The sequence below is a fragment of the Fukomys damarensis genome, unplaced genomic scaffold (genome assembly GCF_012274545.1).
Source record: "Fukomys damarensis isolate Sample0158 unplaced genomic scaffold, DMR_v1.0_HiC HiC_scaffold_11, whole genome shotgun sequence".
NCBI lineage: Eukaryota > Metazoa > Chordata > Mammalia > Rodentia > Bathyergidae > Fukomys > Fukomys damarensis.
In genome coordinates, this window is record NW_022900923.1 from 47470861 (window position 1) to 47490866 (window position 20006).

At 47.7% G+C, this 20006-nt stretch overlaps 1 protein-coding gene across 1 annotated transcript in view; it reads left to right on the forward strand.

Moving 5' to 3' along the window:
• Positions 1-20006, forward strand: part of Hhat (hedgehog acyltransferase) — a 255752-nt gene that overhangs the window by 82175 nt on the left and 153571 nt on the right. Inside the window, exon 8 of the mRNA XM_033762250.1 lies at positions 17807-17957. Within this exon, the coding sequence (XP_033618141.1) occupies positions 17807-17957 (151 nt within the window). The remainder of the gene's footprint in view (positions 1-17806; positions 17958-20006) is intronic.

The window sequence follows — 20006 nt, forward strand, 5'->3', positions numbered from 1 at the left end:
TCTGAGAACTGGAATCCAGATGTCCACTGTCAGGTGATGACTGGAAGATCTTCTTCCTGGGGTTAGTACAACAGGTAGCACCTTAGACTGCACCCCAGCAGCTGACGCTTCTGAATGTGTATTTGGCATATGTCAGTGGCTCTGATTGGAGAAGTGCAAGAATTAGGGTGCCTTGATCTCGGGAAAGTTACCATGCTTCCTGGCGAACAGGGAGGGGGAGCCCCTGGAGTCAGCGGGCTCCTCAAATGAGTAATCCAAGACACCTGTCATTCTAGCCTTTGCAGCAACACCTGCCTCTCTCATAGTCCCATCTCTTGTGGCATTCCTTTCAGAACTCTGTCCTGTTATTATAGTCAATTAACTTGGACCAGGGAACAATGATTAGTTAAGGTGTGTCAATATTTCTTATTGAAGTTACAACTATTCAAAAATGAGTTATCCCTTCATACAGGCAAGTTTGATGATATGGAAATGTAGATGGCCTTCAGTAGTGTGTGCACTGGAAATGCATTTCTTATTACTTCTTAGGCTCCCAGTGCCATGGCAAAGAAATAACCTAAATAAGTCACGACCTGGGCTCCTAGTGTGTTAACCAATCCTTTTCCGTCTCTCCTGAGCTGCAAATAAGACCACAAGTGCCATTTGCTGCTGTGCTCATTGTCCTGGAGATTCTGCCTCCTGCCATGTTAACATCAGCTCTGTTGCAGATATTATGGACTATAGCCTCTGAGGAATGGAAACTAAGAATTTCTAGAACACTTCCTTTTTTTAAAGGACACTTCCTTTTACTTATGGCATTTGTGGCTAAAATGAAAGCTCCAGGGCCAAGATTGCAGTGAATAAATAATGATCCAGTACCCACAATACCAGCACCCCTAGTTGTTCTTCATGTCAGGAGAATAAGGGTATAGGGTAGAGAGTCGATGTGTTAATTAGTATTCCATCACTATAATGAAATACCTGAGATATTTAACTTATAAAGAGAAAAGATTTATTTTGGCTCGCAGTCTTGAGGATCCAGTTCCTGATCAGGTAGATGTCATTGTTTTGGGCCTCTGCCAGGTGTGCCACATGGCCATGCTTGGGAGTGTAAGGCAGAGCAGACTGCTTCCTCATGTCCAGGAAGTGGAAGGAGAACAAGGAAGATTCTGGGTCCCACAAGCCCCATGAGGACACTCCCCCAATGACCTACAGACCTCCCATGAGGCCCCACCTCCTAAATGGTCCACCACCTCTCAGTGGCACCACCTTGGGGGCCAAGCCTTTAACATGGGGACTTTCAGGGGACATCCAAACTACAGAAGCCTCAAACTAAGACTTGAGATGGGCAGGCAGGGTCTTATGAGCTAGGAGGCCATCCTGAATGTTCGACTAGAACTCTGTAGGCATAGACTAGGCTCTGTTTTGTCTGGGGACATGAAGGGACGTGAGTAGGGACACGAGACCCTCCAGAGGCTGTGGCACAGGGGTCACCACACAGTGGGAAGGGGGATTAAGGGAACCGCCATGAGAGACAGAAGAGGGAAGTCCTGTGGCTGGCAGTGTCACTCAGCAGCAAGGCAGGAGTCTGTGGGTCAGTGTGGATGGGCTTTGGTGGCTTGGGGCTTTGCAGCCCCAAGATTTAGCTTAGTTGTGGCTGGCAGGTACTGGATGCAGTTTCAGGAGTCTGCAAAGCAGCAGGCTCTCCGATGGCTTAAAAAGAACTGGATGAATAAAATTTTAAGTCTGGAGTAAGTGGGCTTTTGAAGCAAAGGTTTCAGCCTGCTGTGAAGAAATACAGTAGAGTCCAATATGCAGATCCCACTTGGCTGATTTGTATGACTTCTTCCCCCGAAGGCCGTGCTTGTCTGTGCTTTGGTCAGATGGAAAGCAGCTCACCATCCAGCCTGTGGTGGAGTCTCACGGGAGGAAAGCCTAGTGGCGAAGCGAGGCACACAGACAGACAGAGGGACCCTGCAGAAGAACTGGTGCTACTCATCAACTAGGGGACTAATTAGCAAATGTATGTTTACTCTGGGGACAAAGGTGTAAAAGTGAACAAGCGAGGGTAGCCCCGTCTTTGCAGGAAGCAGGTCAGAGTGTGGTTTAGACATAGACAGATACAGCGCAGGGCGATAGCAAGAGATCCCATGATGGTGGAAGTCCAGTGGCTGTGGCAACACAGAGGAGAAGACCTGCCTCAATGTAGGAGGCCTGAAAAGGCCTCTCAGAGGAAGGGATTCTGAGAGGCAACATGAAGGGTGATGGTGCATGCATGTGTGTGTGCAGTGTTAGAGAGCAAGAGTGACGTGAACAAAGTCAGGTGGGGTCATGGGGCCTGACCCAGGTAGTTGTGTTTTGTAAGCCATGAAGCCCAGATGCAGGTGGGAAGCCGGGACACCCGAGGGAGAGGGGACTTGTCACTGTACACGGCCAGTGTGGCAGTTGTGGGGCAGGGCAGTCAAGGGTGAACGCTGGGGTGGGTGCAGTGCCCTCAGTCTTTCAGGCCCCACCCTTTCAGGCTCACTGCCTTGTGCTCCCACAGCAGTCATATCTGACCCACCCTACTGGTGGCCTGCTGGTGACTGAAAGCAGCCTCCTTTGGCTTTGCTGGAGTTGTCTGGGTGAATGAATGCATGTGCTGGTCTCTGATGACTGAAGACCAGCTGAGCTGCCATTGCTTGCCTCCTCTGCCTGTCTGTCTCTGTTTCTCTCCGGAGTACGTACGACTTTGTTGCTTTTGTTCCCTGTGCTAAGATTTGTGTGCTGTTGAGAGTGGGTGTGAGCTGTTAGCTCCTCCGGGTGCTTGCCAGTTTTGCAGGGCTCCCTCGGACAGCAGGTCGACTACAGCAGTAGGACAGCCTCCTCCTGCTTTCCTGTCCAGAACATCCTTACCCTTTCCAGTGCTCTTGTTGACAGCTATGGGCCAGGTTCACAAGTGGTGTGGGTGCTCTGAACATGGAAGGAAGGAACCCTTATATTCTGTGCGTGCTTCTAGTTTCCCAAGATCTCAGGGGTAAAGCAGTTAATGTTTTAACTTTTGATTTAAAATGAAGCCAGTTGGGAAGTGTGTTTGTTAAATGCTTCCATTAATCTCCCGACTCAGATTGTAAACTTCATCTATTGGTGTTTCACTTTTGTCATTGTTTGCCTGGCACAGAGTGAGCGCTCTGTACATATTTATCAAGACAACCAAGGGAGCAAATGGAGTTTCTTTTGTTGCCGATTCTTCTGTTGTTCACCACATTTTCTTTGCAAAATTGTTGTCGCTGTCTTTTTCTGGCCTTAATGATGGGGTGAAATAATGTTTGGTGATGATTCAGTGTCCAAACATGGACTTTCCTTATTCATAGGATTGCTGTTGAATGCTTACAATTCCTTTGTTGTTGTTGTTGCTGCTGATTTCTTTTATACAGTAAAAACCCTGCCATTCTAAGAGCACCTAATGGGAGCGGGTGAGAGAAGCTGCCTTTGCCTGAGCCCAGTGTCTGTGACACAGACCAAGAGAGCAGGAGGGTGCCGCTGGGTCGGAACCAACTGTGCTATAAGTGTCAGGAGACACAGCCAGTCAGAGAGGACTGTGGGTGGAATGACCAGCTGTCCTGGATCTGGTGCTGGAGGTCTCATCCTAGGAAGCTCCCAGTTCTGGAAAAATTGGGTTGTATCCTTGTCTGAGAAATCAGAATTGAGTATAGATGGTGTCCAGTGGTACCTTGAATGATGAGTTAAATGTTTAAGGTAAGAATTATACAGAATGGCTTCCCAATTGTGTCTCGTGGTGTCCTGACTTGTGTGGTACACAGTGCTACAAAATGCAATAGTGTGAGAAGCCCTCTGGAAGGTCTTCTCATAGATGGGGCTGTTGTTTCTAATCACGGGAGTCTGAGAGCCAAACTCATCACATCTTGTCTGACATTCTCATTGTGCTTGAAATGGAAGCTCAAAGAGGCGTTGGCCTTCCTGGGGTCCTAAATGGTTTATGGCAGCCTAGAAGCGAGCTGGACCGGTGACCTCTGGGCCTCTGTTTTTTCTGCTGCCTCCACTCCATTCTCTGTGGTTCTGGTGCCTGGGGGAATTACAGCAGCTCTTGCCCATCAGGGCTTTGTAGGGAGAAAAAATATCTTTTCTGTTCCCATCACTAGGTTCATGGCTGACACTCCTATATCAAAATATTCACTGACGAGAGAAATCATAGCCAAGTATTTTACCAAAGCTTTATGTGACAAGGGAAGCAGAGGAAACTATTTTCCTGTTATGTTTCGGTACAGAATGGACAAGCTGTGTGATCTGCTCATAAGCTCAAGGGGCCTAGGAAGCAAGGCCTGTGCGTTTGGATTCTTGTTTGTCCATGTTTTCGCTCCTTTCATGTGGGTTCAGGCAGGACACCTGTCACAGAAAGATCTTCAGAGAAGAGGGGAGAATTCTGACGGCCTGGGCGAGGAAGAGGAGAGAAGCTAGAGTGTCCTTCCTCTCCTTAGCTCTCTTCCCTCGGCACTCAGTGTGCCTGGGTGCTGTGCTTGGGGCTGCTATGTTCTGAGTTGAACAGCTGCTCCTGTGAATGTGGAAGAGGGAGGAACACAGAGCTCTCAGCCTCAGGGAGCAGGAAGCGTGTGATGGGCACAGAGGATGAGGAGCAGGAGGGGCCTGGAGTCCAGTCCTCTGCGGCTGAGTGGCCTGCAGCCACTGGCAGTCCTGGCAGGAGGTTCAGGAGGCGTTAGAGGTAAAGGCCTGGACGTCCGGAGTCAGCCCACAGGGACTCTGCTCAGCTTTCTGATCGATCTTCCTCTGCACCTACTGTTGCCAAACTGTCTCTTTAAGGAAGTAGGGTAGTTATTCTACATATATAATAGTTTGTCTTATCAAATTATTTGCCGTTTGATGTCAGTGAAAACCAAGCTCGTCTTTGGATTTTAATGGAAACGGCCCCGTTGCTCAGCGAGGATATCTCTTGTTTACATTGGCCTTTCATATATTATATTTATGCATGGACACGAAACTGCAGATGATTGGCAGCTGGAACAAGAGTATTTGTTCATTAGCATCTTCTCTAATTAGCAATTAAGAGCGTAACAAATTATATAACATTACAACGTGGGATACAATGTATTTAAAAAGAAGTAAATGGATGCACAGGCCCAAACATAAACGTTAGGCGTCTCACACAAGTGATTTCTCCACAATGCAGATGCACGCTCACCAGTGAGAACGCCCCCGTGGAGGGGATGTGGATAGAACTGTGGCCGCCCCCACCCCCGTCGCCCCCCACAGCTTGTGCCAGCACAGTCACCTGCTGGAAACCTGCCCAGTTTGATATGTGGGACATTTTGGCATGGAATTTTGTCTGCTAGTTGTCGTCTGTTGGTCCTTAGCACACAGGCTGGGACGTGTCAGTGTCCACTGCCTCATGACCTAATACCCTTTCCAGCTGAAACGTTTGGTACTTTTTTTTTTGGTAAAACTCATCACCCTCCTGAACCAATTAAAAACAAGTATGGAGGCAGCTCCGTAATCTGTAAGGATTTGCTTGTTCCTCGCGTGCCTTACAACCTGCTTCCTAAACTTACTGTGTGCTGGTCTTTTCCTAATGTGATAAAATACCCTCTTAGAGTCTGTTCTTGCAAAGTCCGGTTTTTATGAGTTTTATAGTATTCCTTCTGTGGCCTCAATGGAGTTTATTTACCAGTTCTCTGTTGATCATTAAGATTTTGCCATTATAAATAATGCTTCAGTGAACATATTTATAAAGCTCTTTGCACTCATCTGGAATGAGTTCCCGAGTCAAAGACTTTTATTACCAATTGCCCAACTGGTCGTTAGAAACATAGCCCAGATTTCCCTTCCCAGTGGTGTTTAAGAAGAGTGCTGGTAGACAGGCTTTCGTCTCAATGCCGTGAATTTCTGTTACTAGGCTACATCTCCACTCTCACCACCCTCTTCTACTCACCTCTCTGCTTCCCTGATTCCTTTCCCTGCTCCCCCAGCTAGCGTGTTCCCGACCCTCCCCTTGCTGTAGGACGGCTATAGATTTGCATCCAGCAGGCAGCTGCGACAGGAGCAGAGAGCCCCGGTGGAGAGCAGGCCTCTGTCTCAGGTTGGCCCCTGCCAGGTGGGTGAGGCACAGAGCTGCCACTGCGTTTCTAACTGAGCTCGAGAGACAGCCAGTGCCTCCCAGAGCCCAACGCCTGAACGAGCGGTTAGCGGTTAGAAGCCTGTCACTTAACCGCGGGACAGATCTTTTTCCTTCTTACAAGACAAACTGTCTTTGATGTCTTGTCTTTCAAGTGTTTCTTCCCTGCTTCTGGAGAAAATTTTGTATTAGTAAAAGGACTAGGAAGAGTGGACTGATTGGGACTTGGAAGTGTGGGATGTGAAACCTGGTGTGGAGTGATTTGACCTCTTGAAAAGCAGCGTATTTCTGCGGTAGTGTGACTGCGCTCGGAAAAGCCAGATCGCATCTCTTTAACAAAAGGCTTCTTGCTCATCTTCAGATTTAACAAGCGTGACACTATCCTAGAGTGTTCTCGTCAGCTGCCCTGCAGGTTAGGCTGCTCTTTCTCTCTACAGAGATGCCTTCCTGTCATTCCCATTGCACCATAAATGTCATTTCCTGAGAAGCTCTCTCCGCTGAACCAGACAGAAATAGGCAGGGAGTGTTTGAGCTTGCCTATGGCTCATCACCATCTGAAATTGTCCCCTCTTCTCTGCCTCCCACCCTGAGTGTCTGTTCCATGGATGCAGCCTCCTGATTGGGTCTGTTCATCACGGTGTACCCAGTGGCGAGGCAGTAGCTGCTAACAGTTGGCATCCTACCTTTTGTTGAATATATGAGTAGATGTAGCTGTCAGGTAAAGCTCCCCGTTTGCTCTGAGAGCGGTGTCTGCAACAGACTCATTTGGGTTCTGAACCTGAGTTTCAGTCTTAACCCTTTTTTTGCTAACTCTGTGACCTTGGAAAAAACCACTTATCACAAAATTTCAGTGTCCTTATTGATTAAGGAAGAATCATTGCTTACCCAAAGAACCCCACGGTGCTGAGCAGAACTGTGATAAATAGTACAAGCTTGCTGCAAACCTTCAACCATTTAACCAATGGGAACTCACTGCCTGCTCACTGGGAGCCTGTCAGACCATCATGGGGTCACTTCCTGAGCTTAGAGTCGCGAAAATGCAGCCCGTGACAGAGGCCAGGCCGTGCTGTCCTATCAGTGCCCAGACCAGTGGAGCGCGCTTGTGGGCGCTTGGCTAATGGCCACTCCACTCGGGCTGTATCAGACCCACAGAGTCTTTGCTAGCAGGAAGGGGTGGTCTGGCCAGGGAGAAAAGGCAAACGTCCCGAAGGCAAGTCCTGACTGTTCCCATCCGGCGTTCAGTGGGGAGGGATTCTGCTCGTGTCCAGGGCCCTCGTGCCGTCCCTCTGGTCTGTCAGTCGGAGCTGATGGCCTGGCCATGTGTTCTCTGGCCAGAGCCCTGTCCTGTTCCTTCCTTCCCGAGCACCTCGTGTAGTACACAGCTTGACTTCCATGTGGCTCGCTAGAGGGGGAAGGGTTCTGTGGTGAGAGATGAGGCCTCGGCTGCCTTGGAAGAAACAGTGCTCACTGTAAGCTGGTGAGTTGGCATTCAGTGTTGCACGTCCGTCTCTGGGCAGGGCACAGATCATCCCTGGGGGCAGAGATGGCCCAGGCTCTTGATGGGCGGAGCTGAGGATCAGACTGGCTCCGTGGACTGGAGATATTCTGGGGAGCCGGCTGCTCGATCAGGGGGCTCCCACTCAAGCAGCACCGCTTTCATCTGTGCGGTGACCACAGTTCAGTGTAGTGCTCTGGGTGTGCGTGTGCGTGTGTGTGTGTGTGTGTGTGTGTGTGTGTGTGCGTGTGTGGTCATCAGCATTAGTTACTCAGGGTAGGCATACTGGAAAGGGCCAGGAGGTGGCAGTAAAAGCTAGCTAGCCACCTGAGCAGTCCCTCAGAATGTCATTAGGCTGTGTGGGGTGGGGAGGTGTCTCCTTGACCAGAGAGAGGTCACCCGCCGAGAGAGACCCAAGCCCATCCTGGCTTTCCTCGTCTCCCTGGATATTCCCGAGTTACCACTTCAAACTCCTTCGTGAGAGTCAGTGGATTAAATGTGTTTCTCGGTTTGTCTTCAGATTTTACATAGCCCCTGCTTGAATATGAGATCGTCACTGAGTTTCAGCACTGAGGGTCCCTGCCCTTTGTTCCTGGATCAGGTTCCCGGCTCTGCAGAGGCTGGGTCTCTGCATGACGTTCAGCTCCCAGCTGTGTCTGTGTCTGGCCTCTGTGGAATTAGTTCTGCTTGGGGGCTCTTGCTGTCCCCGCTCCTGTTATCACGTGGTATTTGGCTATTTTTCTTAATTTATACACATACTGTATGTAACATGTATGTAATCACGTGTCCCAAACAGAAGTCCACGCCGATGAGCCATTGGTGTGTGTTGGAGGACTTTGGTAATGCTTGGGGGCAGGTGTGCCAACTTGTTTGGGTTTGCACCACACGGCCCCTCAGCCATGTCCGCACCTGGACACTGGCCTCCTGCTAGGCCACGTATCTTTGTTGTCTTCCTCTTTCTGCCTTTCTCACCTCACAACAAATATACTCCTGGAGCTTCCTGCAGCCCGGTACAGCGGAACACGTGACGCATGCGTCATGGAGGCTATATCCGCTTTGCTTCAGGTCTCCTTTATCTAGCCAGCTCATCCTTCAAAGTGTTGCATTTTTAGAAAATTAAAAGCATGCACAGAACAAACCGCTGTACCTTCATCCCCCAGGTGCAGCAGTGCTCAGCTCATGGCCGGTTTCCTTTCGTCTGTACTCTCTCTCAAATTGTCCTGAGGCATAGCCTAGACAGCTTGTCGTTAGCCATGAATATTTCAGTAGTGACTCTAAAAGACAAGAACTCCAGTTTTTCTTTTGAACTCCACAGTCTTTTAGAAGACAAACTAGGCAGACTGGGACAATACCCCAGTTTGACACAGTCTAGGACAGTGATGGCAACAAGTGTCCAAACTTCAACCCCAAACCTGATGATTTATCTCACAGTTCCAGCGCTGCATGTAAACCTGAACATGGATGTTTTAGTTTAGAGAAAACAACTCATACATTAACAACTTTTGTCTTAAGGAGAAACAAATAGGACACAGGCCATAGGCCCATCTCCACTGGCCTAGGATTGGGCGGAGCAGAGCGGTGACTTGTGATTTTTCTTTAAAAGAGCTCAAAAAGTTACAGTGTTGAGTTCGTTATTGATGGTGCTTCTCCATGGTGAACCCAGGCACGTGGGAGTGGGAGAAGAGAGCTTCGGGGAGCCAGGGGACGGAGGGTGAGTGAGGAGGAGGACTGCAGCGCTGTGGGAGACACATCAGAGTTTGTTGGGAAGCCTTCACTGTGAGGCGGGCAGACTTCGGAGCTCCACACCCCCAGTCCTAGTAGAGTTCATGAGCTCAGTGTGGAAGTGCTGGCTGTTGTTGAAATCGAAGCTCTGCACCTGTCTAAACCGCAACGAGAAACTGTATCCCTTCTGCTTCCTCATTCCAAAACAGCCAGCGGGGGAAACGGACAAGACATTTAGCGTCTGATACTTGTTTTGAAAACTGGACCAAGCATTTGTCAGATAGCATAAAATTCATTTTTGTTTCCACCCTTTTGAGACATTAAACATTCTGAGACTCGTTAAGATGCAGTGGAAAAAATTCATTTTTATAAATTATCTCCTTGGATTAGAGTCCTTGGGTTATTTAAAACTAATGCACTGTGAACTTGAAGGCACTCTGTGATTTACCGCTGTGAGTGCCATTGTTCAATCACAGGCTTTTCATGTGGCCTGAGGATGATTTCATGGTGGGTCCTGCAGTGAGGAGGAGATTCCTACTTGATGTGGCATTTGAAGGGTATCTGGTTGCTCCCAGTTATTTACAAAAACCCACTCTTCACTGCTACCACTCCCTCTCCCCCGGGATCCCCGAGGAAACTGGTCTATATGGAGCCAGGCCCAGCACTTTACTGTGCCCAAATCACTTGGTGCACAGGCAACTTCTTAAGTACGTAAAATAGGTGTCTCTTTCTTGTCAGCCACACTGATCAATGGAAATATGAATTTGTGGGGTACTTTGAGGAGCTAATTATTTGTTTCTAAAGGGATTCTATCTTGAGGGAATTGCAATGAAACCCTTTAATTATTTGTTCATTTCCAGTTCTTTTTACATGAAGATTTTGCTGCTCCTTGCTGGGCAAAGCAAATCATAGTCTGTGCAGACCATTTGGCCCTGTATAAAGCTTTCCTCTCCCACATTACTCTGTGAAGTCCAGCCTAGCCGGTGTGTGGGGTGACTGTGCCTCTGCTGCTCCGGCTGTTTTTTTCCAAGCCGTCAGATTATTGGCGGATGTCAGGATGTCAGTGGGTGGCGTCGTGGTGATGACAGGGAAACCTTGTAGACTGCCAGCTGTTCCACATGTCTGCTGTTCTGTGCCACTGCAGTCCTTTGGTCACATCTATTCCCAGGCTTTGGTTTTATTTTTGCTAACTATTGTAAATGGAATTTTGTTCTTGACTTCTGTTTCAGGCAACTCACTGTGAGGCACGACACTGCAGATGACTCTTGTATGTTGGTTTTACAGCCGGCTGAATTTGATTCATTCTACCATTTTTTGGTGTAACCTTTAGAGTTTTCTATATATACCATCATGCTCTGTGCCAACAGTGACAATTTGACTCGTTTGTTCCCATTTGAATGTCTTTCCTCTCGCCTGATTGTTCTGGCTGTGACTTCAGATACTATGTTGAATAGCAGTGGTGAAAGTGGACATCCTAGTCTTGTTCCAGGTCATAGAAAATTCTTTTTTTACTTTTCCCACTCAGCATAATGCTAGCCATTGGCATATTATGTAATGGCCTTCCCTATGTTTAAGTTTGTTCTTTGTGTACCTGATTTGTTTAGTGTTTGCATGATGAAGGGATGTGTTTTCTCACATATTTTATGAAGCTATTTGAAATAATCATGTAGTTTTTGCAAGTTCTTCCATCACCTTTATTGATCAGAGTATGTTGAACTATGCTTGCATCTCTGGGCTGCACCCCGCTGATCGTAGTGAATAGCCTTTCATAGTGCTGTTGCCTTTGGTCTGTGAGTGTTGTGTTGAGGGTTTCATGTCAGTCTTTATCAAGGAGATTGGAACTGATGAACACAGATATGAAAGACATTTCGTTTTCTATTGTGCCCATATCTAGTTTTGGTATCAGAATAATGCTGCTCTTCTAGAACATGTTTGGAAGAATTCACCCCTCCACAGGTTTTAATTTTTAATAATGTAGGAAGAGTTGGCATTGGTTCCAGTTTAAATGTTTGGGAGAACCCAGTAATGATGCCCTCTGTTCCTGGCCTTTTCTGTGATGGGAGGCGTCTTACTGTGGACTTGATCCTCCTCTCACTTGTTATTGGTCTTTTTGGGTTCTCTATTTCCTCATTGTTCAGTCTGAGTAAAATGTTTGTCAGGAACTTGTCCATTTCTTCTAGGTTATCCAATGTCCTGGTGCATGATTGCTCGAAAGAACCTGTACTGATCCTTTGTATTTCTGTGGTACTGAGTATCTCTCCCTTTTCATTTCTAATTTTGTTGAGTCTTGTACTTTAAAAAAAATTAGTCTAGCTAAAGCTTTGTTAATTTTATTTTATTCATTGATCCTTTGTGTCTTTGTTAGTCTTTATTTCCCTTACTTGTGCTCTGATCTTCATATCTGTCCTACTAAGTTCAGGCTTCATTTGTGCTCATTTTTCTAGTCCTCTAGATGTAGCCATAGGTCGTTTACCTGAGATTTTTCTGCTTTTTTTTGATGTAGGCGTCAGCTGCTATAAATTTCCTTTCTGATTCTGCTTCTTTTGAGTATGCTGTATCTCCATTTTCTTTGTATCTCCCTGTGCCCCTTTTGACAGGATCTTACTGTGCTGCCCAGGCTGCCTTGAACATGCAGTCCTTCTGCCTCAGCTTCCTGAGTACCTAGTATTACATGTATGTGCCACTACACCCAGCTAAAAACTTTTGTTTGGTGCTAGGGATGAAGCCCTGGGTCTCAGGCACGCTGTTGTGTGTCCTACTCCGAGTTTGTCCTCTTTCCCCTTGTTCCTTTTTCTTTGCTGTGCTAGCAATTGAACTGAGGCCCTTTCACATGTTAGGCAAGTGTTCATCCAACGAGCTGCACCCGCCTCTATTTTCATTTGTTTGAAGAAATATTTTGTTCTGCTTCTTGATTTTATTTCTTCCTTGATCCATTGGTTGTTCAAGAATAAGTAGTTTAATTTCCATGTATTTGTTGAGTTTTCAAGGTTTTTCTTGTTTTTGATTCCTAGTTTTATTGCAGTCCAGTCCAGAAAGATGCTCACTACCAAGTGATTTCAATTTTGGAAACTGTGTTGAGACTCATTCTGTGGGCTCCCGTGTGATCTCAGCTCGACAGTATTCAGTGGTCTGATGGGAGGGCTGTGTGTCCCGCGGTGGTCAGGTGGAGGGTTTGGTAGGTGGCTGTCAAGTCCATTTGGCCAGGGTGCCACTGCACTCTGTGGTTTCCTTGTTGATTTTCTGAGTGAGCTGTGCTTTGCTGGAAGTGGGGCGTTAAAAGTTCCCAAGTAGGAGATGTTGTAATACAGAGAGTGCGCAGGTAGATAAATCACCAGTGTGTACTGTAGTCAGAGACTCAGCTAGGAGAGTGTGAGTGGTGGATGTGAAGTACTTCGTCCTAACTAGTTTCCCTTTTGACAGGCCAGTTACCCTGTTGGGCAGCAGTGGGGACCCTTGCTTCTGCAGTGGGGGAGCTGTGGCTTCCCACTCTACAGGTTTTGGTTGAAATGAGACCATTTCCTGTAGTCATTTGTTTCTGGAATCCAAAGACTGGAAATGACAGACTGCCGGCTGGGAAGGCTTTGGAGACATGGCACCTGCTCCCCTTACTGGGCTGCTGTTCTTGTCTTTCCGACTCCACCACATGTTCTTCCAGAGTCCTTGGTGGCCGTTCCTCAGTTCTGCTCTTCACCTCCCTGCCTCCCACAGTCACCCTGACTCACTCTTGGGTTCTGGGCACTGACCTCCCTCCTCCTGACAAAGAAAATTATGTAACTGCAGTTAAGGGAGTGACTTCTGTTCAGGGATTCTTCAGCGCCTGTCAGCCGTGGTGATTCTGACCACACGAGTTGACGTTCACCAGGCAGTAACTTCTCTATACACCGAAGCCAAACGGGAGAATCTCTCAGCCCCTGTCGTGGCCCTTCTACCTTCTCTTGTAGCTCCTGGTTCGTGTTGTTCTTGGTTAATCTTTATACTCTAGTGCTCATCCCGGATCTTATAGATGACAGATTCTTTTAAGGAGACTTATATGAAAAGAAACATAAAAACATTTAAACTTCTGAATCTGAATGGACTTAATCACAAATTAGTTCTGCAACATCTAGAATACCTTAGTTGTAGAAAAGGTCAAAGTGACTGGAGTCAGTTACCTGGAGCCAAAAGGTTCTGGGGAGAGGTCAGGCTGTGGCTGAGGTGGGAGCCGAGGCCGGTAGGGGGTCAGGGGAGTCTGGTGGCCTGCGTTGGTGAGGACAGATGACCAGTGCGGAGGCGATGCGGGATGAAGCTGGAGAGAGGCACAGTGTATGGCTTGCTGCACGGATCGCAAGGGCAGGGCTGCAATACACTCAGCTCCGAGGAAGGGACGGGTCTCCATACCCCTTCCAAGGGCAACCCCTGCTGACCTAATGTCCAGCCTTAAAGGTGCCGTCATCCACCTCTGGTGCTGCCCACTGGTGATCCAACCTCTGCACGTGGGCGCGGGTTTGGAAGAATTAGCACAAACAGTGGCAGGAGCTTTACCTTTTCTGTGTCACTTGGCCAAGCTCTCCACTTGGCTTTTGATGGGGAGTGTGGGGAGGGGCAGTAAACGCACTGCAGAAGCAGGAGTAGGAAGGAAGGTAGAGCTGCAGCCCTGGTCAGAAAACGTGCTGTGCTGTACTTCCTAACTTACCACCAATTCATTTTTAGGTCTGCTTTTGTTGGCGCTTGGTAGATGTAAACCCCACAGCACACAAGGATCTGCTGATATATAGCAAACACCTCAAACCTTGCCTGCTACCTGAGTAGACAGTGAATATTTGTTAAATATAAAGTGAATGGTTTCTGAGTCACTGTGTCCAGATTGCTTCCTGTCCCACTGGTGTGAGTTTTAATCTGCTCCTAGGTTCCACCCTTTGCCTTCTCTCCAGACTGTACTGCTCTTCAGGGCAGGGTCCAACTGCTGTGCTGCTCAGTGCCTAGCGAGGAGCCAGTCCCAGTCGGTGCTCAGGAACAACATTAGATTAACAAGGCAGGGCCACGGTGGGGCTGGTTTCCGAAGGAGAAATCAGGTCTTGCTAAGAAGAGAGGGAGCAATGAGGCACAAAGGCAGAAGAAGGAAAGGCTGGATCAGCCCGTGACGAGCTGGCCGTGAGCCGGGAAGGCCAGGTCCACCTCTCCGCAGCGCAGTGCTTAGGACTTGTGCTTGAGTGGACGTCGAGGGGACTTCCGCATGGACAGAGCGGGAGGGGCAGCCTAGGTGAAGCCAGTTATGGCTCTTGCTAACTGAGAGACTTGAATACAAGCCCAGCAACTCCCAAAGCGTTGAAATAGACTCAAGTTTTATAATGTTTTGCACTGTTAGCGAGGACTTGTTCAATTTATGTGTTCCCAATAACTTTCAGTCACAGTAGGGTCATTTATATTCTTACATTAGCGCCTTGCCACTTGTATGCCTGAGAAGATGTAGCAAAATCCTTAGGGTCAACTCTGAGACTTTAGAAGAACTCTTACAAAGGAAAGACTAATTTTTAGGTCAAGAGGAAACAAGAATGTGCCACTTATTCTTAGGGACAGCGAAAATCGACAATAAGGCAGCAGCATAGTTAATCCACAGATGCAAATGCAATTTGAAGAAAATTAACATAGAAAATTTACAATTGTAATACTTTAAAGTCACAATTTTTTCTTACAGATTTGTGTACTAGTTATTAAAGTTTTAAGGAAAATCTATTTAAGCCATTTGTATCTTCATCTGTGTGAAATATTCTGTAACAGGTAAAGTAGTGCACTTACTTCCTATTAATAAATATTTCTGACTTCTTGTGCTTTCCATCCATATGGGAATAAAAACACCCTTATCATCAATTAGATTTGGCCATAGAGTTCTGTTAAACATTTGCACAAAACCAATCCTTTTCTCTTAAGCCCAGTTCTATATGAAAATGCTAACAAATGGTGAAGATTTTGTACAAGTGATGATTAATTGAAAATACAAGCTGAGCTATTGATTCTAATTTATATGTCTCAGCTGTGACAACTGTAGGAAAATAGTATAGAAATACAGGCAGTTTGACACTGAGGCAACTCCACTTTCCTGAGCTGGCATTCTGCTAACCAGCAGGGGAACTGCTGCTGCTTCTGGTTCACAAAAGCCAGGATGGCCTTGACCATGCCTGTCCGCCCCCAGAGCCCCTTGGCTCTGCTCCGGAAGATCTGTGCTCTGATGTCCTTCCTTAGTCCCCGCCCTCTCCAGCTGTGGCCCTCCCTCCCATCCAAGTACTAACCAGTCCTGACCCTGCTTAGCTTCCAAGCTGGATGGGAGCGGGCGTGTTCAGGGTGGCATGGCTGTAGCTTGGCGATTTGTGTTGGACTGTGAGGCCCCCTCTTTCCATCTCATCCAGGGGACTCTCGGAGCGGTCATGTGCCCTCAGTGCTCTGCAGGTGCTTGGCAGCACACACATGTCACGTGCTCATGCTTGCAGTGTGTACCATACATGTCTGTATATTCACACATATCAGCTTTTTATCGTGACTTTTATTAGACACATCTGGGAATGCTGGAAGTTCATGCTTAACCTTTCCAGAAGACGTGCCTGCTTCCGTCTCTGAAGCACCTGTTTGGTTACTTCTGAATGAGAGCAAGACAGCAATTCCTGAGGTTTTCTGGTAGCTTCTTCCACTGTAAGACATACAGCTTTCACAGCTGACCTACTACCTATCACCCCAAATTTTATATGCAAGAAATGGCTTCTATGTTTCTTCCAGTACAGAGCTACCATTTACAGCCACACATTCCATCCTAGTGAATTACTTTGAAGTTCCTTAGGTAGATCAGGCAGTAATATTTTCTGCAGTTCCTCTCTGAGCCTTAATCATTTTTAGAAGACTACCTGTCACCTGCGTCATTGTGTCCTGCGGTGTCTCTCTGCACACAGGGAGGCCGGATGGCACATGGCCATTGGCCCGCTCTTCTGGTGCTCTGACGTTGGCCTTCTCCTTGCCAAGCGGGCCTGCTTGCCCTCTCTGGAGCCCAGGCCAGTGTGGATGATGTCCAGCTGGCATGGAGGTGTGGCCCCTCACCTGCCCGCTGGGGTGAAGAGGTTGCATTCTGCTAACAGTGCTCAGCAGGAGACCTGAGGAAGTGGGGGGCCAGGAGAGCCCCCGAGTCCCACCTGGAGCTGTGGGTCATTCCCCCTGGCACTGGCACCTCATCTCTGACCTTGTATGCCCATGCCCTGCCTTCTTCTCCACTAGGAAGGACCAAGAGGCCACTGTCTGTGCTGTACAGGGCCTTGGCAGGGTTTTTGTTTGTTCATTTTATATTGGGATATACTTTGTATACTGTACAGTTCACCCACTTGAAATCTACATGTCAGAGGTTTTTAGTGCATTGATAAATTTGTACAACTGTCATCTCATGCCAATTATTGAATAGTGTTGTTTTCTCAAAAACAAATCCTACCAGTAGCTACCAGTTTTCTCCCATTGCATCCTCCAACCTGCCCATCCCTTCCTTTCCCAAGTACTGGGCAATCACTGATCTCTTCGTTTCTGTGGGTTTCCTCATTCTGGACTTCCCTGTGAGTGCGGTCATGTCCCCTGTGGCTTTCTGCTGTGACCAGCAGAGTGCTTTCAAGGTTCCTCTGTGTTGTAGCATATGTCAGTTCCTCTTCCTTTTATGGTGAAACAATGTCCCACCAAGTGGGTGGGCCAGCAGTGGTGAGCCTACGGCACACCTGTTATTTTTCTTTTAAGACAAAAGATGTTAATGTATGAGGTTTTTTCCCTAAACTAAACCTCAATATTCAGGTTTAATTGCAGTGTTGGTACTTTGCAATAAATAAGTGAGTTTTGGGTTGCAGTTTGGGCACCTGCCTCTAAAAGATTCACCATCCCTGAGGTAGACCGTGGTTTGTTGATGGACATTTGGGCTGCTTCCATCTTTTAGCTGTTATGGATAACGTTCCTATGAATGCCTCAGTAAAAGCTTCTGTGTGGACACGCTTGCATTTCTCTTGGGGACATACCGGAGTGGAATTCCTGGGTGATAAGGAAACTGTTGTTTGAGAAACCACCAGACTGTTTTCCAGAGCAGCTACACTATTTCACATTCCTACCTGTTGTGTCTGGTGGTCCTAATTTCCCCACATCTTCACCAACACTTGTTGATTTTTTTGAATTTAGTCTTCCTATAGAGTGTGAATTGATACAGATTTCAAAAGGATTTGAGAAAGATGTTTTTCTATTTCTAATATTTTTTAAATGTTACCTAAATGTCAGGCATTCCTCCTCCCACTGCCTATAAAAGTATGACTGCTGGGAGGTCCTGCTGTCACAACAGTAAAGGGGATTTCACTGCTTGTTAATCCACACATTTTCTGACTAGTGCCAATGTGGGAGACAGTTTTAAATGTGTGAGTTGAGTGGTGGAAGCAGGGCTGGTTGTTGGCTCCTGGGTGTCGGCTGTCCCTGGCGTGTCTGACCGTCCCTTTGCCTTTCAGGAGGGCTGGCGTTGGCCCAAGTGCTCTTCTTCTACGTGAAGTACTTGGTGCTCTTTGGCGTCCCAGCCCTGCTCATGCGCCTGGACGGACTCCACCCACCGCCTCTCCCTCGCTGCGTGAGCACCATGTTCAGTTTCACCGGGATGTGGAGGTCAGTTGCGTGCTTCGCGGAAGTCCTTCCAGGGTGTCCCGTGAGCCGGACCCTGGCCCGGCCAGCTTTCCAGAGCTTGGTTGCCATCTTTGCTCTGCCCCCACTCAAGCCGCATTTGGCTGTTCCGTTTCTTCATACAACTAAGAGGCTGGTTACCTGGGTCCTCTGGGCCTCCCCACGTTATCACCGAGCTAGGATGTTAGGTAGCGTGAGAGGCCAGATGGAAGAGTGGGGCCCAGTCGGCCCATGGGTGAGCGCCCAGAGGAAAGAGGGCGCGTGGGACGCGTGCAGGGAGAAGTGAGAACAGCTGAGATGCTGTGGTTTCCGATGAGTGAGGCGGAGGGAGGGAGGGTGGGAGCCAGGTGAGTCCTGTGTAAGGAATCGCCTGCGCCCGTGTCTGAGTGAATAAAGCCGAGGTCGCCAGTTGTTTGGGGCTGTGTGTCAGAGGGAGTGGAGCTGCCCTGGCCCCCAGGTTTTATCCTGTTCAGTGTCTCTTTACTTTTCATCCTCGTCACCCCGTGGTCAGGTTCGAGCTCCTACAGGTAAGATATAGTTTCTCGCCATGTCTGTGTGCCAATGTACAGAGAGCTGAGTGTGACATGCTGCGATGTATTGATTATTTTATTGCTTTCTGCTTTTCTTGAAAATGACATCTGTATGTGAGAGTTGGTTTAGAAAAACAGATTCGGGATTATAGCAAGTCCAGTGTTGCCATTTACTGGCTCTTAGCTCTGAGTCGTCTGACTAAATTACTCGGTTTTACTTTTATTTGTTCAATAGTAATAACAATAGTAATAATGACATTGGCCTTCAAGAACTGTTTTGGAGATTAAAATAATATTCATTTGGAACACCTGGCGCGTAGTGTGACTACAGATGTCAGCTGTTGCTTTTGTAGCAATCCTGTGCTCATTGCACGTGGATAGACAGGTGCTCTTTCTGCATTGTTCTTGTTCTTGATTGGTCCTATAAAATTATGTTTGGCCTGCAATCTTTGCTGTGGAAGGTCCCACAGCCCTGGGCCATGTCCGATGCTTTTTCCCGGGGCCTTGCTTGCTGCTGTGTTTTTCTTATCACTCCCAGTGTGGAAAGGTGACAGCTGTGCTTTGTCAATTGCACGCCGAATGCAGGGGCTTCAGGTGGGCACTGCTCTCCTTGGAAGGCAGTACCTGTGCATGTTCTGCCCTCCCGAAACCTTGTTTGGTTCTCCCTAGTCCTGGCCCTGCTTGGAATTGCCATTCTGCCTCATTCATGAGGCTTGTTCTGTCTTATGTTTCATCTCTGTATGGGAAGACCGCTACGAATACTGCCATTTTTAATGTTGCTATTCAGAAGGTGCATAGCACTCAGCACCCTGGTTTCCATGGTGACTTATTATAGATGCTGAGTTTATCTAAATCTCAGTGCATTTTATTTTTTATCTGGTTTGATTGAGGGGGTTAGAAATTTCATATTGCAAGACGTGAAGTAATTGTTTTGACTTGCTTTTAATTACTTCATTGGATACCAGGCTGCTCTGGCATAAAGGCAAGACTGGGGAGTGCTAACAAAGGGAGTCTCCTGCCAGGGTTACAGGTGGCTTTGGCTTGAAAGGTAAACCTGCCTGGAGCTCTGTTAACTTTTGATCTGCTCTTAAAAGTGACTTCCTGAATGAGTGGGCCGGGACCAGTGTGACTTGGGAACTTGTCACAGTGTCTGGTGTGAGCCTGGGGCCTCTGTCCCCGGTGTGAGTGCCTGAGCTAGGGAAGCATCGTCTCCTACGGGCCTTCTGCAGTGTGAGCCGTGGCTCCTGGCACACAGGCTGACTCCAGATGCCTGGCTCCTGGTCCATAACTGTCAGCCACTGGTCCTCGCAAGAGGCGGCTGGTTCAGTTGGGTGTGCTGCACACTCAGATGGAGCCTCAGTCCCACATAAACCACAGAGTAGAGAAAACACATCTGCCAAGACTTTCATCACTGTCTTGATGAGAACTAAAATAGTTTGTGGCCAGGCTGTTGAAACATTTCTCTGTCCCAATTAAAGTTTTAAGATAAATATGGGCAAGAGCA